The 24151-nt window shown below is 43.8% G+C and overlaps 1 protein-coding gene across 8 annotated transcripts in view; it reads right to left on the minus strand.

Annotated features, from left to right (window-relative positions):
• Nucleotides 1–493: 493 nt before the first annotated feature.
• Nucleotides 494–24151, minus strand: part of ARID1B (AT-rich interaction domain 1B) — a 405685-nt gene continuing 382027 nt past the window's right edge. For all 8 annotated transcript variants that reach the window (XM_082475518.1, XM_082475513.1, XM_082475516.1 and 5 more), the window contains 7 exons: nt 19394–19532; nt 18656–18828; nt 12933–13083; nt 10444–10540; nt 8241–9024; nt 6259–6389; nt 494–3622 (listed from right to left, as the gene is read on the minus strand). In XM_082475518.1, coding sequence (XP_082331644.1) covers nt 1898–3622; nt 6259–6389; nt 8241–9024; nt 10444–10540; nt 12933–13083; nt 18656–18828; nt 19394–19532 — 3200 coding nt within the window. In that variant the 3' untranslated portion in view covers nt 494–1897. The remainder of the gene's footprint in view (nt 3623–6258; nt 6390–8240; nt 9025–10443; nt 10541–12932; nt 13084–18655; nt 18829–19393; nt 19533–24151) is intronic.

A 24151-nucleotide genomic window follows, 5' to 3' on the forward strand; every position in this document is an offset into this window, starting at 1 on the left:
TGTACACCACATACAATATAACATATTCTTTTTAACATTGCACAATATAAATATTATACACGGTGGAGTAAACTAATGCAAAATAACTTTGAGGCACACAAGAGAAACATGGAATAGATTGAACTCTGATCGAAATTAAGATGGGGATAGAAAAAGGCAGGGTGTTACTACACTGGCAGGCCAGTGAGCTCCTGGGATCTCACCTCAAGGGCCGGCAGCCACCTCCCATACACACTGAAAATTCTCATACCTCAATGTTGTTAGAGTTGATTGCTTCAAACAAAGACTAATTAGCTAGATACTTTGAGAAAATCAAACTGTTGCTCCCCACTCTCAAGTAGGTAACCCTTAAAGGTCCCTCCCGACCTCAGGGTTTCTTAATGAGGGGCTATGTTAGTTACACGGCTGTTTTTCCCCTATTTCTTGTTACTTGGTTACTATGAAACCACTTTAAGGAAACTAGAACAGTATTCAAGAACACCCATCACAGTGCTTAACAAGATTTAATGTACATTTATTCTTAACATGTGGAACATATAAAGATTTTATACTGAATAAATGATATTCATTAAGCCAGAGGAAAAGGAGGAATTTACATCAAGTTTTTTTCTTTTTTTTTAAACTACATTATCTTGAAATACAAATGTGGATTCTCTTCACTGAAAAATCTTTGAAGTTGTGTTTCTTCCTTTTAGTTGTATTTTTTTCTTTTTGTCTGTACTGGTAACCATTGTCTAAATCAATCCATATGCAACCATTTCCACACCTTGATTCATGAAGCAAATTGTGATCAGCTGCTCTCCCGAAATAGAGCATGACTTTATACATACAGAAACTTGTACATTACCCTCTTTTTTTTGTTTTTTTTTTTGTTTGTTTTTGTTTTTTGTATTTTTTCTTTTTTTTTTTTGGAGATATGGCCCTAATGAAAAAATATATAAAATAAAAATAAAAAATTATTTAAATCTACCATCACTTCGTAGTTACCACATCATGAAAAAGAAACTAAAAACTCTGTACTAAAAAAAAAAAAAAAAAGGAAAAGAAAAAGAAAAGAAAAAATGAGGGTATGTTTAATGTACAACTTCTATATACATCACAGCCCATAGGCAGTAAAAAAAATATTTAAAAAATGATTAAAGGAATTGTGAAGAACTGTCATGTGGAAGGTCAAACAACAGACAGCAGACATGACGGTAGTGGTGAGGAAGCAATTTCTGTTGATCGTTGTCAGGTATGTGTTTTCAATCTTAACTTAAAGAAACATTGTTTTTGCTCCTAGCCTAATGTAACCATTTTCCTGTGGAGAAACCAGTATCATTTCATACTTTGACTGCTGACTGACACACCTCCGTGAGCCCCTATACCTACATCTCTAGAAGTTTCTATTGCACAGAGCTTTGGGCGATGGGATACAGTTTTTATTTTTTCATTATTTGAAGAATAACACAGCTAGGAAATTGATAATTTTTCACCTTTTTGCCTCAGTGTGGTGAAATTTTCCCAACTTAGCATCTTTTACCGTAACTTTTTTCTTTAAAGTCAATTCGCTTCCCAAAAAATGCAGTAAGACATGGAAAAGCACATTAAAAAGAAAATTGGTGAAAAACAAAAAGTGACCTTTGAATGCACTAGACAGCAACTTTGGTTAAAAAAAAAAAACAACAAAATAAAAAAAACCCCAAAAGGATGTACTTAATACACACAGACGGCAAATATTAATTTCATAACTGTTCGAATTAATTATCTCTTTAATTCCCAATTGGTAAATAGTGGATGGGGCAGAGGAGCAAAGATTTTCTTTCCATCTTCCTACACTGGAGAAACAAGAACAGAAAACAGCCAGTTATACGGGAGCCTCTAGTCTTCACTCACACATGCTGCCTTCTCACTGATGTCATAACTGCCCAATCTGAAACAGTACATCACAGATGACAGACGCAACCAGAGAGTTCAGGACGGCTGATATCGAGATATCCAGCAATCGACCCTCGTGCAGAAGGAACTCTGAGCGGTTCTCGTCCACTCTGGCCATGGCCAGCAGAGCCTTGGCCGCCCTGCACATCATGTCCACGCTAGGGGGCTCTAGAGGCGGGGGCTGCATGTGCATGAGGTTATGCTGGCTCTGCTGATACTGGGCCATCGTGACCCCATCCTCTAGGAAGCTTATCAAGTTCCCGATGCTTCCTTTCTGCACAGCTATTGCCCTTGCAGCCAGCGCGTCCCCTTGGGCAAGGTTCGATAAAAGCGCCATGGACATTTCTCGACAGACTGGGTTTTTGCGATCCCCAACGTACCTAACTAACGTGGCGTAGAATTTCTCCTGACGACTAAACGGAGGCGTAGCCAAGATCAGGTCCACATTGTTGTCCTGGATGCTGAGTTTACAGAGCGTCTCCAGCACAAGTCTCTGAGGCGACAGGACAGAGTTGGGTCCCACAGTGGGAAAGGGGTCTTGTGCCTCTGCTGACGGGCACACCATCCAGTGCAGCAAGCCATCCAGTATTGGCAAGCAGATGCTTTCCGTGTAAGCAGACAAGTCTAGCTGCCCAGAAATGTTGGCCAAGGTGACCAACGTGTTATCCCTTAAGACCTCGAGGCAGTCCCACCACCACTCATCTTTGCTGCAGGCCACCCCTTTGTCCTCGTCTTCCTCCTTCTCGTAGGTCTGCGGCGCTCGTTTTCTCTCGGGATGCTCGTGGTGAAGAAGAATCAGCTTCCCCAGGATCAGCACCAAGCCTGGATGTTTGGACATTTCGGCGTCATTCCCAGGCACAAAGGACAAGCTCCGGACGATGTTGGACACGCAGATGCAGCGCTTAGCCAGCGAGTCCTGCCAGTGCGCGACGGTGCAGAGCGGAGCCTCGTCCCGGCTCCTCGGCTCGTCCTCCAGCAGCTTGATGTTGCGGTGGCTTTTGGCTTGATGGATTCCAAAGGGAAACTTACTGCTTTCGGTTTGGGCACCGGGGTGTGTGTCTTCAGGAAGAGCCCCTGGCCGAGCAGACAGGACATCATCAATGGTGGCAATGATGCTCTTCTCTTGCTGCTCTTCAGAATCCCCTTTGCCTTCCTGCTCTTTCTTTCTGCCTGTGGAGCTTAAAGGGGGAGGTGGACGCCTGCGAGGAGGGATTTCCGTCTTGCTCTCAAAGTGCGTCTGGATGTGCTCGGTGGTGTCCCCACCGCCGAGCTGCCAGTGCAGAAGTCCACTGCTGAACTCCTGCACACGACCCAGCTTGTCGGACCGGTCGACGACAAACAGGTTGTTCTTTTTGACTATCTTGATTGGCAGCTTGTCGAACTTACTGGCTTGCCTGGGCTTCTCCTTTGGATCCGCGGTGGCATCGGGGGAGGCCAAAGCCGTGCTGCTCCTGTCCTCGCTCTCCGCCTTCCCACCGTCTTCCTCCTCGTCTTCCTCCTCGTCCTCCTCCTCATCAATACATCCCGCATCTTCCTCCTCTTTCCCGGAATCGTCGGCCGAGGACTGGCTGTCATCTCTCTTTACCACGCTGTGATCAAGTGCTTTTTGGCTGGGGTCTCCCACTTCATATTCCATAAGAATCCCAAAAATGTCAATCAGGCATTTCCTAAAGTACTCTACTAAAAGTTCGAGAAATCCGGACAACTAGAGAGACGAGAAAGAGAAGAGGTACCATGTCATAACCTCAGGTGCGACTGAGAGGGTGAAAATCCTGATAGCTAGCAATGCATTTGCTATGGTTATTTCCATGTTTTAATTCCTTTTTGGCTAGGCCAGGAAAGAGAAACCATATGCCAGCTAGAACTATCTTCCTGAATTTTTCATTATTGATCAAACCAACATTTACCATCTTTCTTATTTGCTGTTTACTTTCTTACAGTATCAACATGAAAACTTACTTGTTATTTTCACATTTCTGATGTTATCAGTGAGGGAGTGCTCTGCTGTTCTTTACCTTTGTTTCTGACTTAGACACAATGCAATCATGACTAGGAGAGTGGGAACGTGGATTTTCTAGACTCATGTATCCAAACTGAGTCTGTCCTCTTATTTATCTGAAACTTTGCTTGCCTGGATTTTTATGGTTATAATTCTTAGGATTTTATGGTTATTTTTGTCTTAGGTGCCAAAGGTTATTCTAATTTACATTCTCCATATATTTGGGGGAGAAGATAATTTCAGCAATGTAGTAGCTCATAAACACAAATCAATTTAGTCCCTGATAAATGAATGAGAATGTTTCACAGAATGCACTTTTATATTTCAGCTATTCACAACTCCAGCTGAAAGACAAAAGCCACTATGAGAACCGTCTTTGTTTCCTTTAAGCAAATGTTTATTTCAAGAAAACCAACATACTCCATGGTTAGCAACTGGCCTGATCCCCTCAACACCATGCCGCTGCATTTAGGGATGATAAAGGGTAAGTAAGCGAATGAGGATTTCTTAATGACAGATGTTATGGAAATCAACCATAATTTCATATCCTGCTGTAAGTTTCCTGAAAGTGGGTTTGAAACAATTATTAAGAAGTAAGGGGGGGCTTCCCTGGTGGCGCAGTGGTTGAGAATCTGCCTGCTGATGCAGGGGACACGGGTTCGAGCCCTGGTCTGGGAGGATCCCACATGCCGCGGAGCAGCTGGGCCCGTGAGCCACAACTACTGAGCCTGCGCGTCTGGAGCCTGTGTTCCGCAACAAGAGAGGCCGCGATAGTGAGAGGCCCGCGCACCGCGATGAAGAGTGGCCCCCGCTTGCCGCAACTAGGGAAAGCCCTCGCACAGAAGCGAGGACCCAACACAGCCAAAAATCAATAAAATAAATAAATAAATTTAAAAAAAAAGAAAAAAATTATTAAAAAAGAAAATTTATTAAAAAAAAAAAGAAAAAAGAAGTAAGGGGAAACCCAAGGGCCAACCAGATAGTACTTGCTTTTAGGGGATGAAGGCACAATTTTTCAGGTGGAGGTTTGGATGTCAGCCCCCCTTCCCACCTGGCCCCCAACTTAAAGCTTAGTTTCTTCCCAGGGCAAGGGAAGCGGGAGAATTGCTGACGCAATTCTGGTTATGAAAAAGTGTGCTCAAGACCAGTTAGTTCACCTAGCATAAGGACAAAAATTTATTGCTCTAGCAAAGGTAGTATATATTCTTTTAATACTTATTTTCTGTTAAAATGGATTTCATGCAATGTTTATGACCTTATTAATATACTTGCTATCAACTGAAGAATTGCCTTTCAGAAAGGGCTCTAATGAGGACTTAAATGAGAGAAGAAAGAGGAAGTGGAAGATTCTGGTCCTAGTTCAGTAGAAGCAAGGCAATTAGATGTTTTGGCTTTTTTCGGCAAAAGCAGAGTTGTTCATACACAGAAGGGAAAATAACCTTTTCTGATTTTTGTTCCTAAATATTTCTTAAAAAGTCTGTAGTCCAGCTGACTCTTGGGCCTTTTTCCTAATCCTCAGCTCCCTTGCTCTCTTCTAGCTATTACGCTGGAAGCTACTTGAAGACTAGAACAGAACAAAGGAGGGGTTTTTTTAAAAAGTAGTAGGCTTGTAAATGACTGCTTCAAAATAACCTTGAGGGAGGCAGAGACGGGAGGGAATAGACCAAGAAACAAGTTTGGCCATGACCTCATTACTATTGCAGCAGAATGATGGGTACAAGGGGGTTTCTTAAACTGTTTTCTCGACTTCTCTGTATATTGGTTTGGCCAAAAAGTTCGTTCGGGTTTCCATAACAGACAAAACCCGAACGAACTTTTTGGTCAACCCAATACTATACATTTTCTATAATATAAAAATTCTTTTTAAATTTCACATTTCTTTTTAATTAAAAGAAAGATGTTAGGTTCCCCTGGAAAATAGGGTAATGTCTCACTGCTATCTACTACATGGTAATGTCTCATGCAACACTGACTACAGCCATAACTTTATGTTACATTTGGATTAATTCCCATTGGCCTGCTAATATTCATTCTAAACAACAATTTAATTTTACCACTATTGTCTATTCCATATACATACACACATGTGCACACAAGGTCACTATTTTCTTATGAGAAACATAGGTATGTGTATATTTATACTAAAGACTGAAATAAATTATTATTCCAGACAAAATTCTCAGACAACTATACATTGATTGATGATGGTTTATAACAGCTGCAATGATAAAAAAATGTTAGCTGGTGAGTGCTAATTACCTTAGGCATTATAGCTTAAGCATTATGCACTACTTCACTTTCTTATTCTAATTTGGTCCTCAGCTGGATTGGTGCTGGCTTACCTGGGAGAGATTGAAAGTAGCGACAGTGCTGTCATCATATAGAAGAATATTAATAGTGTCCAAAGCCCAAGTACTTTCAGCCAGAAGACCTGACTTAAGGGACATCATCACACGCCAGGCCTCAGGAGTAACTAAAAACGGGGGAAAGAACAAGGATATGATTAATACTAACTCTACGCATGAAAGTATAGAAAATAACAAAAGAATAAGAAAAAGAAGCAGAGTGTTAAGTTAAATATTGATTTTAAACAAATGTTCTGAGGGACAGTTAAACATGGTCATTCCAGATTCTTAGGTGGAGGTGACAGCTGCACTAAGAAACTTCTGTGGCTGAAGAGCTTTTTGCTTTGCAGGTTAAACAGAGGTGGGAGTGGGTGAGCATGAATGAGCCTTTCTGTATGTCTTCTTTTGCTCCGTTCACAAATGTCTCAAGGTGGCATCTTCCGAAGGCTTGTGAATACGCAGAATATAAGCAAAATTTAATTCCCAAACAGCACCTTCTCAGATACAAAGCCTTCATTCTCCCGTGCTGTCTTCTGTCTGAGCTCCTGCCCACACAATGTGCTGCGGACAAGTATTGGCACTTTGACGGTTCAGGTTTTTCAGGAGGTTGGCTTGAGCCAGAGCGACAAGAGGAAAGATCTGTTAAGATCTGTCAAAAGATGGGGCTGGGAGGAGAGGCCCATCATGTGTCTGAAATTTCAAGGGAAGCCATCTCAGGAAACCGGCGGCAGCACGTGGTTCCAGCAGTCGGAACTCCCCACAGGAGCAGGCAGGCCAGACGCCAACAGCAAGCTCCTGTGTGGGGCCGTGGGTTTCCACCTTTATTTTAATTTCATCTAGTTTTCAAATTTTCTAAGATAGGCACATAATACTTTTGCAGTAGAAAAGGCAAGCTTTCATTTTAAAATAAGGAACCTAAGTTTCCCTAGGTTGGTATAACATGGACTACGAAATTTTTTAAAAATTTAAATATATATATTTATTTAAACATCTATACACACACACATAAACACACAAACACATGCGTATATTTTTGCATATATATTTCCATACGTAACATGGTGCCCAGGGTCTATATCTCTCTCACCTCCAGTACCCTCTCTATGTAGAACTCCTTACTCCCCACCCCCTATATACATCCTTAATGTCCAGTGATTGAAAACATCCTTGATAGCTTTAATTTTCTAATCACTGCAAATCATTTCAAGCCAAGTGATTCTGAGATTTTTGGAAAAAAATTTTTATACAACTGAACTCTATTAATTTCCTTTGCTGTGTTAAAAAGTACTTCAAAAATAATGCAGAAAAACTCTGTGTACTCCCAGATACTCCGAATCTCTACTTAGTATTCAGAACATTCCTAATAGGATGAATAAGTGACATCAGCGTTCAACGGGAAGAGTTCCTCGGCCGCTATCAGCAGTGCTGCACGGATTATAACAATTCTATACATCGTGTCATATGAAGTTCCATATTGCACATCATGTATCTATCTACATAGCACAGTCAGTTTTCTGTTTAGTTCCCGGGGAAACTCACTGTCTGTACGTTGTTGCCAAAATTACAGAGTGACCTGCCGTCAAATCTTCTCAGGCCGCCCTAGTGTTTCATCAGCCTGGCAGCTGCTCTATTAAGCACACATGGCAGAGATTAAGTGTTTGGTTAAGATCAAATCTTTAAGCCCAAAACACAGTACACGGTCACCGAGGAATCCCTGGTCTCTCACCTGGAGCTCTACCCTCTCACACAAATAACACTCACACGTGAAAATGCCATTTTAACTCTCGCTCTTCTCTGGCACTACTGCTTAATTCACGTGAGCGGCTTCCAACTGTTGCTCCTGCACAAAAACACGTCCTGATAGTCTGTAGTCACAGAATGGCATCCCTTTGAGATTAAGCAACTACATCTAACCTAAAATTAAAATTCTAGATCACAACAGGAATTCATTTCAGGAGCAGAGCCTTGGGAGTGCTTACCGATATCTTTTGAGGTAATCTTCCGCCTTTGTTTCAAGACGGGCTGTGATGCTTCCACAGAGCCAGGCGGAAAGGTAATCTCCCTTCTGATTGGGGGCGGCTGGGGGGGCGGCCCCGTGACCTGGGCCGTGGGGACGGTGGGCATGACCTTCTGCATCTTCATGGAGGGCAGGAAGGGGGACTTGCTGGGAGACATGCGGCTCTCCAGGGAGCGCTGGAAGGAGGCGGGGCTGGGCGCCCTGGAGATGTGATTTGGCAGCGATGGTGGCGTCTGGTAGGATGTCTGAGGCGGGCGCGTGATGGGCTGCATGGAGGCTGAAGAGGACATGTAAGGCTGACGCTGGCTGACGTGAGAAGGCCACTGGCTCTCGTGGTTTATCCTTTGATCAGGTACCATCATGTCGTCCGTGCGGTTCATGCCTGGGTAAGGAGGTGTCTGTGCAGGGCCGCCGGGGCCTTGCCTGCTCTGGTAGGGATAAGGCATATCGTTGCGTGTCGCCCACATACTCTGCTGAGGCCCTTCGCTGGAGGACGACTGCATCGGGCCGCCCATCATCTGAGGCGGGATGCCGTGCGCCTGTATCTGCCCCGGGCCTTGCATCCTCTCTCTGGTATAGGGGTACGGGTACTGTCCCTGGATGGGCCTCCTGTCGGGTCCGGAGTAGGAACTTCCGTACTGGTTATACATCTCTTGCTGCTGGTTGCCATACTGCATGTTGTACATGTCTCCCTCGTGCCGTTTGGCTGGAGGCCCATACATGCCATCCATATGGCGCTTGTAATTCTGAAAATTCACATAAAGACGAATCATACTGATGTGCTTTTACAGGTATAATCACACACTTAAATTACGCAAAACAGTTATTACCTGGTGGAATGTTCATTTCAAAATGAATATGGGAAGCTCCCACAACATCTACGGACTAACAATTTACGCACTATATTCAGTATTACATAAACCATGTCACGTACTCTGCAGGAGCTTTCGCAGTTTGTTTTCATGTGCTTCAAATTTTCTGTGGGGAAAAAAAAAAAAGCCTTCTCGCCTGGTATTTTCCAGGGCTGCAATCTGGGGAGAGTATGGTTTTGGTGACCACCACAGAGGCAGTGCCGAACAGGGGCTTGGAGATGCACTAGGGTGACTTCCGTAGGTAGAGAGAGACCTCATCGGAATGGACTGAGCACTTTGAGGGCCAGCCTGAAGGGGTCCTGGGTTAGACAGATTCCTTGGGCCTAACTTTACAGAAAAACTTGCACACAGAACCTGGCTCCTCAGACTGGACCTGTGCCCCCTGACACCTGACATTCCATGGCCCCGTCCCAACTTCCAGCTTGTCTGGGTCACATTCTCCATGAAAGCCTACGAGGTCAGGGCTGGTGCAGCCCCTGCTCCTAACTCTCCTCCCCAGGGACGCTGGGGGTTCCAGCACTTGATCAGGGCTCGAAGCTCCTGATGAGAGGGAGGGAGGGAGGTGCTCATGTGTTAATTAGCGTTCTTTCACTTGACTTGAAAACTGTTTAAGATCAGTTGGTTTGATAATACAGTTCACTGTATAAACATGCTCCAATAAAATTAAATAAATGTTTAAAATCCCTTCTATTTTACAAGAGGTCTTAGACCTGAAAAGTTGTTTAGAAACAGCAAATTCCTGTGTCTGAAAAGCCACGGCATGTTGTGCAATCCTCTGCATTAGTCGTGATAACTGCAAGGTTACCTCACATACTTCACCATCTCTGAGCTGCAGCGCTGTGTAAACAGCATGAACCTAACACCTATCCTATAAAGTGAAAATATGCGGTCATTAATATCTTACTCTTAAAAACAAATCAACTTTCACTATTAGTATGTAATATTTTAAGTTGTTTTCCCTACATATCCTCTTTAAAACACATTGACAAATTTCTGTGCTAAAATGTCCTTTGACACAATAGTACACAGAACACACACATGTCTAAAACATACTTGAACTTGGGCTTATTATTTACAAGGATGAATGTCCTTAACTTCCTACAACATGTTATATTTTCAAGAGTTATTTCTAATTTGCTGATTTCAAAATCCTAAGAATATTTTCTTAGCATAAACAAACATAACCTGATTGTTATATGTCACTTTTGTTATACTTCCTAAAACTGTCCCGAAGTAGTACGAGTTTGAATTTTAAACAGAAAGCACAGAGATGCATGCTGCTCGCCAACTCACCGTCTGCTGTGGATACAGGCCCGGCTGGTGTCCTCCATATGGCGGCTGTCCTGAGGGAGGGCCTTGGCCTGGGTACTGCTGCCCGTAAGGTTCATGCCTAGAATGAGGCAGTCAAAGAAAACCTCATTTACCATGGACCTCAGGCCAAGGGAGGAAGGAAGAGTCCATTTCTGGAAACTCCACGGCACCCTCCCGACAGGCACTGTTGAGTAGCAGCAGCAGTTCAGCTCCCAGCAGAAGGGGTGGCAGCACCCACTGTGGGGACGCTGCCAATCCCTGGCCGGTGGGTGGGAGGAGCCCCACTGGACGGGCCGACACCCTCCGCCTTTGAAGAGAGGCCCCGCCCATCCACTGAGGGACGGGGAGGGCACGGCACACGCTGATGTGAGGTATTAACGAGGGCAAGAAATAACAGGAGAACCGAAGAATCAAAGCAGTATTTCTAGGAGAACCAGAACATTGGCATATAATGGTGGAAAATGTTTACATGTCTTACTTTCTCATCATGAATATAAAATGTGCAAGTTTTTAAAGGGATACTTCAAAATCAATCCAAATGATACTAAGTATAGATAAAACTACTCAAAATTTCCAAGTCCTATGACCCTAAAAGGCTACAAGAAAGAATAACAGGGATGATTTAAGTACTTCTATTAAATCTTAAAATGGGAATGAACAATACATTTATTTCATATTGAGAAATTATAAATACCATAAAAATAGCACATTTAAAAGAGCAATAAATTGTAAACTTAAAAACGAAGCTGGTGTAGTTAGTATATTGAATCTTGTAAGAAAGAGAATACTTGGACTGAATATACTTCTAAGCTGGTCAAGGAGTGAGAATAAGAAGGAAAATAAATAAATTTTTAGAATATCACATGTAAAACAGATACATGGGAAGTTTTTGCTAATGACATGGATATCTAGAAGGGAGCTTACAGTTAGGAGGAAAAAAATATAATTGACATGGATAAAATTTCAGCTGAACAAGTAACACTTTTCAGAAGAGAAAACTTAATGAGGTAAATCCTAATGTGGTAGAGCCAAAATGACTATTAAACCTAGGCCATGCACTATTCCAGAAAGCATTCTAGAAGAAATAGAAAAGCATATTTGCTTGGGTTCCTTTAAGAATATATGTCCCAGGCTGACTGTTCTCCATTTAAGCTCATCAGCCTACCCCTCACCCCTACCCTCACCAAAAGCTTTTCCCGGACCCTCAAAAACAAACCAAATCTTAGTAAAACCCTGATCCAGTACACTAGACATCACACAATGGTAACTGACTAAGGCAGGTTTCACAAATAAACCTTCACTAGGAGGTCAGAATGAGAAGTCGAGATTCCTGAGTCACTATTAGAAAGTACCACGTGGCTTTGAGCACGTGAGGCTGTGTAACTCAAGAACCAGGCTCATAGAGAATGCTAGAAAGAAACCTTATTTAGTAAAACAGTGATTTTTCAAACCTTTTTTCCTTTGTGTTAAACCAGGGACACCTCACTACTCAACCTACAACCCCACCATGTGTACTGAGGAAAGGGGAGCAGTGTGGATGGAGGCCTCGCCACATGGGATTCCAAGGAAACGATGGAAACCATTGCCTGTCCTGAGATCTGCCGGTGCAGCGACAGTTAGAAGAGGAGCCCTCTATTGTACATCCACTGGTTTTCTTTAAAAATGTTAAATTGAAGGCTTTGTTTCTGAGCACTTCTCCGTTAGGGAGGTAACGAACATGCCAACCAAGGGAAGGGGCTTCCGTGGTAAGGACCAAGGTCAGGAGCCTTCTTCATAAAAAGAAGTCCACCCTAAGCCACTATTTTAGGAAGCAGCTTCCTCTCAGAGACATTTCAATGACTTTCCTTCCATCTTATTAAAATAATCTGGGGCCAGTAATGCAACCGTACTTGCCATTTTAATATCAAGATGCTGTCCTGAAAAAAAAAAAAAGATGCCCTGGCTTTTCTCAGAGATGTTTATTAAGGAACAAAGTATTCCCTCCCTGTTTAAAATGTTCACAGGGGACAGTGGAAACAACTGAAAAAACAACACCTGGAAGACCTTACCGAGAACCACTACCACTGAGCCTGCTGGCAGCCCTGTGTGGCACCACTGCCCAGACCTCGGCCTCTGGGAGAAAGGCAGGTGCTGAGGTCACAGGAGGAGCCAGGCGTGGAAGCTCGAGGCGGCAGTCTCGGTGTGGTGACAGACCTGGCTCTCGCATCCTGAGGGAGAAGACTCTTGCCCTGGCCAGCCCAGCCCCGGCCTATTTCTAATTTGTGATTTGGGGCACTCGCTAATAAAAATACAGCGGTACTTGGTGGCCTGGGGACAAGGTCCTTCTCCCCAGTCCTGTTACGGTCGTTGACTGAAGGCAGCCATCTGACGTGCACAATCCTTTGAAACTCCATCGGCTACTCAGAAATGTGTGTGTGAGGAGGGCGCAGTTTCTAGTAAGTCATCTCACCTTCATCTTAGGAAACACTCACCTTCGATCGTAACTGGCTCCATAGGGAAACTGCTGCCGCTGCCCCATGCCTAGACTGGACATCGCTCCAGACGGGCTCTGGTTATACATGTCCTGCATGCTGCTGGTGGGCATCTGTCCTTGCGTCAGGAACGGCTCACTACTGCCAGGCACTGCAATATTTTCAGTAACAGACAAAAAATCAAGCACTTTCAAAAGCCAAAGGGCCCAAACATCCCTTTCTAGTCATTGCCGTTATCCTTAATATGACAGACAACAATACCGATGAAAGAGCTTAATATGACAGACAACAATACCAATGAAAGAGCATAAGGTCTGGAGTCAAGATGGGCCCTGTTGGGGCAGGATTCTAAGATGGACCCTGAGGTCCCCCTTCCCTGCCCCCGTACACACCTTGTATGAGTCTTTCCCTCTGAGTGTGGGTAGAACCTACGAATGTGATAGGATGTCACTCCCAGGATTATGCTACATCACAGGGCAAAAGGGATTTCACAGATGTAATTAAAGTCACTAATCAGCTGGCTGAGCTAACCAAAAGGGAGAGCACCTACGTGGGCCCTTTAAATCAGCACCTAGAGGTGAGAGACGAGCAAGTCGGAGCCACTCTCCCGCTGGCCTGAGAGGCCCATGTGTTAGGAACGACGGAAGCCTCTAGGAGCAGAGAAGGCCCCAGACGACGGTCAATAAGTAAACGGGACCTCAGTCCGACAACTGCGAGGAAACAAATTCCACCAACAACCTGAACAAGCTCAGAAGAAATGGAGACCCGGCTGACAGCTTGATTTCTGCTGTGAGACCCTGAGCTGAGAACCCACAGAAACCGCGAGGGCGTACGTGTACGTTGTTTTAAGCCACAGGTTCGTGTTATGCAGTAATATAGGAAACAAACACAGGCCCAGATCCATACTTATTTGGGTGAGCTGCTGAACGTCTTAGTTTAATTCCTTGTCTATAAAATGTGGTTGGTAATATCATCTCATGGAATGGTTGTAAGGAAGAGCTGAAACATGTATATAGAGTTACTTCCCTTCCCTTTTAGGGAAAAAAAAAAAAAAAAAAAAAAAGTGAAAACCTTAACATAACCACCCATGCGCTGACTCACTCTAAAATCAGGATGAAGAAAATCACTAGGGAGTTAAGAACAGCTCAAGAAGGGATGAGATACAACTATTTCTAACAAGGGGTAGAGTGTCAATTAGGTCAAATATGCAAATTAGCATTAGCTCAGAGCCTGAAGAAATTGGGTCAAGCCCAGAAACTAGCCTGTAGGCAAATTAAACATTTTAATGCGAATCTTAATTGATATACAGTACTACCACCACCTGAAGGTTACTTTTATGTTCCATGCGATAAAAGCCGATTAAAATTTTGTGAGCTGATAAAATTTGTTTGGCTGGTACAGAGGTGCAAATAATGAAGCCTGACACTGGTAGAATGTGTTTTGCTTTGTAAGGTGCTTTCACATACTTTATATCTTACCAGATCTTAAATCAACCTGCAGTAGACCCAGTTTTGAGGTTACTTTCCATTTTACAGATGTAAAAACAGAGACAGACAGAAATAAGGGGGATAACTAAAGTTAAGTAACTTAATTCCCTAACATAAAGAGTTCTTGAAAATCAATAAGATAAAAGACAATCAAATTAAAAAATGGGTGAACACGTTGATGGACATTCACAGGAAACGACAAATAAATGGCCGATCAATATATGAAAAGATGTGTGACCTCATTTATAATTAAGGAAATCCAAGTTAAAACAACTGTGAGGCTTTCCCCCTCTCCCAATCTGATTGGCAGATGTTAAAATGACTGATAATAATCATTCTTAGTATGGGAGGACCCACACGCTCATGTTAAGAGTATTAAATTGCTATAACTTGCCAATACCTGCTATGATAGGCTATATTTTGGTGACCCCCCAGAGAAGCACACCTCTGGGTGTTCTGTTCATAGCTTGTGAAGTCCCACCCACTAGGAGGCTGGGCACCGGCAAATGTGATGCAGCAGAGGGTTGTGAGCGGTTGCAGGTGAGGCTGTACTCTTGGAGTGCTCCTTCTGGAACCCGTCTACCATGTCACGAGGCGCCCAAGGAGCTCCACGGAGAGGCCCCGTGGAAAGGCCCCATGGAGGAGGCCCCTGCCAACAGCTCCAGGAGTTCCCAGTAGAGCCTCCAGGTGACACAGCCATTCAAATGACACCCCAGCTCAGCAGAGCTCTCCGTCAGGCTTCGGCTGACAGCAGCCGCCTCAGAGTCCCAGCTGAGCACGTGTGGAGCCAAGGGCCACCCCGCCCATCACAGGACTGTGAGACAGAATCCAGTGTTGTTGTTAAAGCTACTACGTTTTGGGATAGTTTGTTACAATAGTAAAAGATACTCAGTAAATGAAAAAAGAATTCTTATCCTTTGATGCAGTTATTCTACTTCTAGGAATCTATTTCACAGAAACACTCTTACAAGTGTGAAAAAACAGCCATACTTCAATAATCCCTGCATCATTATTTATAATAGCAAAATATTATGAAACAAACCATCCATTGCTAGAGCATTAAAAAGAATAAGTAGGACTGTATGTGTAGATGCTAATAAATATTCAACACACACTGTTTGGGCTTCCCTGGTGGCGCAGTGGTTAAGAATCTGCCTGTCAATGCAGGGGACAAGGGGTTCGGGCCCTGGTCCGGGAAGATCCCACATGCCGCGGAGCAACTAAGCCCGTGTGCCACAACTACTGAGCCTGTACTCCAGAGCCCACGAGCCCCAACTACTGAGCCTGCGCTCCAGAGCCCACAAGCCACAACTACTGAGCCCGCGAGCCACAACTACTGAAGCCCGCGCACCTATAGCCCGTGCTCTGCAACAGAAGAAGCCACCGCAGCGAGAAGCCTGCGCACCGCAACGAAGAGCAGCCCCCGCTGGCCTCTCTCCGCAACTAGAGAAAGCCCGTGTGCAGCAACGAAGACCCAACGCAGCCAAATAAAAATAAAAATAAAAATACACTGTTAAGTTAAAGAATATATAAATATTCACTTATTGTTCACTTACAAGCAGTTAATCAATCAGTCCCTCAATCAGTGATGAATTAAGTGAGCAGGTGGGGAAGGCAGGCAGGTGGACAGGCGGGGCCGAGGCTACTCAGGGCTGCTGAGTCTTAGACTGGGCTCTTGCATCTACTCCACCACCACGCTGCAGCTCAGCAGCAGGAGCGACAATACCAACACCAACAACAGGGAGCGTGACAGCCACTGATGTTGGTCGTTCAACAGAAAATCAGGGCGCCACCAAGCTCGCCGCCACAGTATGGTGAACCGAGGAATGGAAAATTTTATTATAAAGGGGGTAGGGCTGTAAGAAAATATGCTTCCTGTGGGTTTTCTGTTTATCTGCTTTAATTTGATACTAAATATACCAGTACCGTAAGGTAGCAGGTGAGCTGAAATAGACTGGGGAAATGCGAGGCAGAGCTTCCCGCTGAGCCACTGTACCATTTACACAGTTGATGAAAACACATTGTAGAGCTACCTAGTATTTAGCCAGGTAACCCACAGTCACCCCCCACTCCCACGTTTATTTTCATTATAAAAAAATTATCGGCATACGGAAACAAAAGAAATAGAACTCTTGCTGTCTAACATAGCGTATAGATAGGATATTGGCATAGTTCCCAATAACTTTTGAAACCAGATTCCAAAACTTAATTATTTTTTCCATGTTAGTGTCATATTTTCAGAGTCTAAAAATGTTATATATCCACCAACAGCACTAACAACATGTTCCTTCTAGCATCTCATACCGCTAAGGAAAACAGCTAACACCAACATTCACAAAGCTTTCGAATTTATGAGCTTATGGATTTACTGCATGTTCTGCAAAATCTTTACTTGGAATAAGCAGCTCGTAAACTTTTTGAAACGAAAAATTATAGATTATCTTGCTTTGTGTAACAGATATCTGAAATACATATGAAATACAATCTCATTTGTTAATTAAATGGTACTATGCCCAACATTTAAAAATTTGAGATAATTCATTTTTATTTTGCATTGCTCTGTAATACTTGTGAAAGCCAAGGCTTTGGGCTTTATGTTTCTCTCTACTCAAGACAGTATCAAGAAAATCATGTACCCCAAACATCTAAATACAGCAAAAGTACTATTATTTAAGGGATCCCAGAATAAGTACTTCCATAAAAATATCATTCACCATTTTTCTGTACGCTTTTCAAAAAATATTCATATCATGCCTCAATTTCACAGGACTCAACTGCATCTGGAGGAGTGCCAACAACATTTGGCGCATGGATGCCACTGGAGAGCTAAAACAGGCTTAGATGGCTACGGTCTCGGGGCTACGGGAGTGCTGGGGGCTGATACCCACGAAGAAGAAACCCACCCTGGGTGTCTGCTAATGTCAGTGAGAACTCTCGGTGACCTCGTCCATCCTGCAGTTGTCGATACCACTTCTCTGCTTAGTTCTCCAAGATTATACCTAATTCCAACGCTCTGCCCAGCTCCAGACATACACTCCACCACTTATCGCCCTGACTTATCCACAAGTCAACTCGGGATTTCCTTCTCTAGCTTGTTCATTTCCCAGATGTCCACACCACACGTAGTAACAGCCAACCCTATTTCCCTCTCTTTCCCAACTGCCCACACTCAGGTGGTAACATCTTCACCCTCTCAGTCACCATCACTTGGTTCTTCTCCCCACGTTCAGTCCATCAGCACATCCTGTTGTTTCTACCCCCCGACATACATACCGGCTGGTTCCACTTCTCGCTCCCTGCTGGGGTCTGACTCCAACCCATCACGTCTCCCTGGATTATGACAGTGGTCTCCCCATCTCCACCCTCACCTCTCTCCAATATGTTCTCCATAAATGTCCAGTTATTTATTTATTTTTAACAAAAAACCCAGTCACCTCACTTCCTGCATAACACCCTTCAGCATAAAACCCCAAACTCGTCAACATGCCTAGGAAGGCACAAAGGCTCTGCCCCGTCGGCCTCGACGTGCTTAGCCTGCCCCCTGCTCTCTGTGCCCCAGGAGGCTTGCACCTCCTCAAACACACCAGCCCCGCGCCTGCCTCGGCCTCCCCAACTCCTGGCTCCTCCCCGACTCACACCCGTTCCCCAGGTCTCAGCAGATAACTGACAGCTCATCAGAGCCCTCTCCACCCCACAACCCTCCTTAGGAGATGCCCCTCCTTCCATGACCTGCACCCAACATCATTGCTCTTTGTGTCCTTTCTTGCCTGTTTCCTTCCTTCCTTCCATCAACCACCATCCTTAGTCATATATATGTGGTTTAACTTACTTTCTGTTTGTTGTTTGTAGACCGTCAACTCCACAAGGCACTGTCTGGTTTAACCAGCATTCTACCTGGCACTCAGCCCCATGCCCAGGTCATGCCATGACGACCATGACACCAACTCCAGGCTGCTCTGGGAGCACATTTGCTTACAGTACATACCAGTCACTCTTCTAAGGGCTGTGTTTACGTGCATTAACTCAATTAATCCTTGTGGCCCATTATTATCCCAATTTCTAGATGAGGAAACAGAGGCACAGAGACGCTAAGTACTGTGCCCAAGGCCAGAAATTTAGTAGGCTGGGGAGCTGGGACTCAAATCTGTCTCGAATGGATCAGTGAATCAGTCACGGGATGGCAGACAGAAGAACACCCTCTGGACCAACCCTGCACAGAGGCCCCTCGGCATTTACCTTTCCTCATTCCTCCGAAGGGGTCCTTGTTGGGCTCGTAGGGCATCCTGCCCATCACTTCTGGCATGCTCATGCCCTGCTGGTATGGGGCGCTCGGAGTCATGGAGTTGCGTTTTGGGAACGATGAGTCACTTGCATCTGAGAATGGGTCGTGCACACTGACTGTACTGCTTCTGATAAGATGAGAGACATGAAAGCTTAACGACAGAGCATTAGTCACCTCCAAACACTTACTGAGAAAATAAGCCAACCTTGAAATCTGTACCTGCAAAAACCATCCAAAGTAAATCATATGAATAAAACTAGGGGTAGTTAATATTTAAAAACTCACTACAGGGCTTTCCTGGTGGCGCAGTGGTTGAGAATCTGCCTGCCAATGCAGGAGACACGGGTTCGAGCCCTGGTCTGGGAAGATCCCACATGCCGCGGAGCAACTAAGCCCGTGAGCCACAATTACTGAGCCTGTGCTCTGCAACAAGAGAGGCCACGATAGGGAGAGGCCCGCGCACCGCGATGAAGAGTGGCCCCCGCTTGCCACAACTAGAGAAAGCCCTCGCACAGAAACGAAGACCCAACACAGCCATAAATAAATAAATAAATAAATAAATAAATAAATTTAAAAAATAACAAAACTCACTAGAGAACACAATTGCCTCTCTCTATAAAAAGTTTGCTTCAGAAAAATGAAAAGATAGACAAATCTGATTTTGTATGGCTCACAGAGATGTTTCAACATACCTTCCACCTTGCATTGGGGTCATCTGTCCATGAGGGGTGGAGGCCGGAGTAGGTGGCTTCAGGTCACCTGGAACCTCTGCCATGGAATTACTGCCAGTTGACTGGGGAGTCTGTGGACCTTGCAAGGATCCTGAGTTAGCTGATAGTAGTAGTACCAAGAGAAAATGGGGGGAAATCTAGAGGTTATCAAGTAAGCTCATCCTTGATAGTTATTAAAAAAAAAAAAGAAAGAAAATAAGACATCATCTTATGTGGAAATAGTAACAATATCCATCGCTGGTAACAATGTGGTAAAATTAATTGCTCTTACATTGTTTACAGTGAAAATTAGTAAAAGCTTTCTTTGTAAACTATTTGGCAACACACTTCAGATGTGAGCCATAAAATATATTTATACCTTTTGACTGGGTAATTGCCTTATCCCAAGAAAATAATCTAACATAAAGAAGGCTTTCAGCAGAAAAATGTTTATTTCAGTGTTGTTTATAAAGGAGGTAATCTGAATATCTGAGAATAAGGAAAAATGGGATGAAAATTTTGGTATATCAATTTGATGGACTATTGTGCTGTTATAGAAACAAATTAGAAAAATTATCTGGGTCTTAGGCAATGAGAAGTGTTTACGTTGTAAAGCAATGATACAAATTAATACAGAGCTTTATATCCTTTCAGTGCCTTCTCAATGTCTGGATATGTCTATGCTGTCGTTAATAGTCATCTTTAGAGCTATGAAATCATATTTGTTATTTACAGAACACAAGTCATATTGGTTTGGAGTTCTTTAATGTCAGTATCAGAGTTACAAGACTTGGCTTTAACTGTAATTACATTATAATAACAGAGCTCAGAACTGAGCAGATCTTTTAAAAACTTAAGTGGGATTCTTGCAAATAATTAACCCCACCTTAAAACATAATATTTTAAGGGCTCTTGCTTTATCATTGATCACAGTCTTTAGCATGTTAGGTGTTCAACAGATACTGGTTTCACTTATTAATTAAACAACCACTAATCGAATGAATAAAGTGTTTGCTATACTGTAGGCTGTTTTCTACAGCTGGATGCACCAAAGATGGAAAAAGACAAGAATCCCTGCCCCCATACAGTTTACAGTGACTATTTTCAGAACGGTAACCCTAACAAACATTATTAATGGCTGCTTGTAAACAATAATATTGCATATATTATTATCCATAGCTCCTCTCCTATGAAGTTCCAAAGGCTCCCCACAGCTACCACCACCCACACTTTAGAGGAAATGGAGTTGAACAAATCACTGGAGACTATGCAGTGTGCTACAAAGGCGTAAGAAACAGCAGTGAGCCTGTCGCTTCTCCTCAGAAAGCCTCCGCTGAGCCCAGACTTTGCTAGCGAGGCCAGGTCTGCCCGGTCCTGGGTCCTGGGTCCTGGCCGTGTCGGGAATGAACACTGACGACTACGCTAGCCAACGGGGATCGTGTTCCGTAACATCTCCCCTGGGTGCCTAGGGCTGGAGTGACTCAGGGACGTTCTCACAGGCGCCAGGAAGACTAACTTCAAAAGTAGGTATCTTCTTAGATGTAGATACCTTAAAATAAAAACTTACCAACTCATGCTTACAAACCAAATTTTGGTAAAACCCTGGAAATGCATATTTGAAAAGGAGATATAATAAAAGAAGAAAGTAGAGTCTTTTACAAAAGTATAAAGATAACCCTACACATATGACTGCGCCGTGGAGCTGGCAGGAGAAGTAACTGGTTTCTTAAATCAAGAAGCAGATTGTACAGCAGCCTGTACATCTTCCTTGGAACATGGCTCACAAGGCTGTGATTTCAGAATGACCCTTATTTACAAGTATTCACATTTACAGCTAATAAGAAAAAAAAACAGGAAAAATTCTCCCCTCTTGCCAGTGTGTTTTCCTTTCCTTTTAGAAAAAAAAAAAAAAAAGGCAGCCAGGAGGCTGGCTCTCCAGGATATCCCTACCTTGTGCCAGAAGTTACAGATGTATACTCGAAAGTAAACAATGCAAAGGTTACTGAAGGTTAAGTGCATCCACACACTTGAGACTGTACAGCCAGACTCCTAGCTGGGAAGATAATTTACACAGCATGAACCCGGTGCCCCAGTTCTGGCTGGGGTTACGGGAAGTAGGGTGGGGAGAAGAGCAATAGCTGATATGTCTCAGGTCTACAGTGACCAGAGGTCACCCAGAGGGCACCTCTGTTTATAACCCGAGCCCCTTTCTCATTTATCTTCCACTGAGGATTCCCTAGTTGGATCCATGACAGGTTCTGTGACATCACCCGTCAGCTAATAATAGAAATGCAGTCAGCCACCTGCCAGCAAAGATGGATGGGTTTTTGGTTACAGACTTACTAATTGAAAGTGGAGCTTCCTGCCACCTCCCCCCACTCCTCCCAGGCGGGTCCCCTCCCCTCCCCTCCCCCACTCTGGCTTACAGGCGGCCCAGGCCACCTGGGGAGGCGATTCCTGTGGCTGTTCATTAGAACTCCACAAACTTCTACAGTCTGTTATAACAAGAGCCCCACCGGCACCTCAGAGATGCAACCGTACCCCGAGTCCTTGCTCAGGTTTCATTCAGGAGCCTTCCTTTGGCTCACTGGCTCTAGTCCCCGGAAGACACAACCTGGATCTCTGGCATGAGAAACCACACAGCCACTCAACAGTGAAGATCCTGGTGCAGCCCCCAGGGCTAAGGGGCGATACCTCTCAGGGGCTGACAGGATTGAATTTCAGATCCGTATCAGCTGCATCAAATCAAAACTGGAATACAGAGGGATGACTTAGAATGCTAAGTCATTAGCACTTAGGATTTAAGTTGGTTCAGAATGACCATCTGAAAAAACCATCTAGAATGTTTCTTAGGAATCTTTTAGTTGTTTGCCTGGATGTACTGGTAAGGAATAAACTACAGTTATGTTCTTATGGGAAAAACCGACTTCGAAGAACAAAAACTTTGGTTGAAAATTAGTTTAAAAAAATTTTGTAGTATATGAGGCCCTGACGTGGCAAATACCTGGGAATAATTTGTTTCCCTTCTCTGACAATAAAAATGTTTCAGAGGCATTTTCCTTAATGACAGGTCTGGAATCAAAGAGGCCACAATCCACAGATGCTGGAGGAAACGCCTGGCTTTTGGTTGAGAGGCTGATGCCACTCACTGCCCTACTGCCCAGTCCGTGTGTCCGTCTCTCTCGCGGAGCGGCGTGCAGAACACGTGAGCCAAGCAGACTGGCCCCGTGCACCCTGCCCGATGCCTTCCAGGCCTTGCACCGGCTGAATGGCTAAACTCAGGAAGCTTCCCTCCCCTGCTTCCTGTTTCACAGGACTTGGGCTCCATTTGGACCACTAAGAAGAATGTATTATCAGAAGTGCATCTGCAATCCAAGCTCTTTTGTGCAGTTGAAGCGATAATGTTGCCATAAAAACGGTAGTTTAAAAAAAAAGGGGGGGAAAGGAAAGAGCTGACTCTTAAGAGAACAGGCCCTGTACTTTCTGAACTGTCTATACCTCAGCAGGATTTCTTGTACTGAAGCTGATGCACACTGGGAGAGCTATTCTCCATACAGAAGTGCAGACCATTCAGTGACATGAGTTCTTTCCTGGCAAATAAAATATACCTTTAGATCTTTGCAGACATTGCCACTTTGGTCCCTACACCCCACCGGGTTTTTATTTTGGAAAAATGGTTTCAGAGCTGTTCATAGGCAGCTTGTTAATGTTGTGAGATTTTCGAAATTAGATTTCACAGTTTTTAAAGTACACCATAACTGGCAAAGGCTGTGAATCTTTAAGGGTGGGGGTTAGAGAGCAGGACTTCTCTATTTGTATTTAGAACCAACAGATCTATATCTAGGTATGCTCATTACAAGTGCACCTTGGGCCTAAAAAGTATTTATTTGAGATCTCTAAGTGGCCTTAGATATTAGCATTGCCATCCAGATATCAGCTAGAGGGAATAATTAAAGGAGAAACAACTCCTTTCTTTGGCTCACAGATACCACATCTTATGTGTAAACAGTTTACCTATTGCAATGCTACTTTAAACACAGGTGTAGTAGGTACGTCTAGCTCTCTAATGCTAGAGCCAGATGTCTGGGATCAAAGGTCGGTTCTTCCACTCACTAGCAACAATGGGCCAGTCTGCTTAGATTATTTATTTATTTATTTATTGAATTTTTGAATTTTATTTTATTTATTTTTTATATAGCAAGTTCTTATTAGTTATCTATTTCATACAAATTAGTGTATATCAGTCTGCTTAGATTTTATGTGCCTCAGTTTTCTCAGGGATTTTAGAACAGTATCTTTATCACAGGGCTAATATGAAGATTAAATGATAAAGCACTTAGAAGAGCGTCTGGCACACTGTAAGTGCTCAAGAAATACTGGCAATGAGCTATGATCATTTGACTGCAGAAAAGCCTCTGCTGGGGGAAGTGGCAGGTACAATCAGCCCCATCTTGTATGTAGGACAGTGTGACTAAGCGTGGACCGTCCCAGGGCTTGGACACGGCCAGAAACAGACAACAGAATGATCAAATTTAACTTGAGTGAGGTCACCACCCAGAACTAAGGATGATGCAAGTTTCTTCCCATCTCTAATATCGTATTTATCAGAATATAATGATTCAGTAATATCAAATTTGAAACACTAACAGGCAGAACAAAAGCTAGCGGGAGAGCTGAAAGAGTGGCAGGATCTCCAACAGTTGGGTGAAGAGATAGGAGAGAAGGCAGGTATCATCAATA

The sequence above is a fragment of the Balaenoptera physalus genome (genome assembly GCF_965194825.1).
Source record: "Balaenoptera physalus genome assembly, chromosome: 9".
NCBI classification, from domain to species: Eukaryota; Metazoa; Chordata; class Mammalia; order Artiodactyla; family Balaenopteridae; genus Balaenoptera; species Balaenoptera physalus.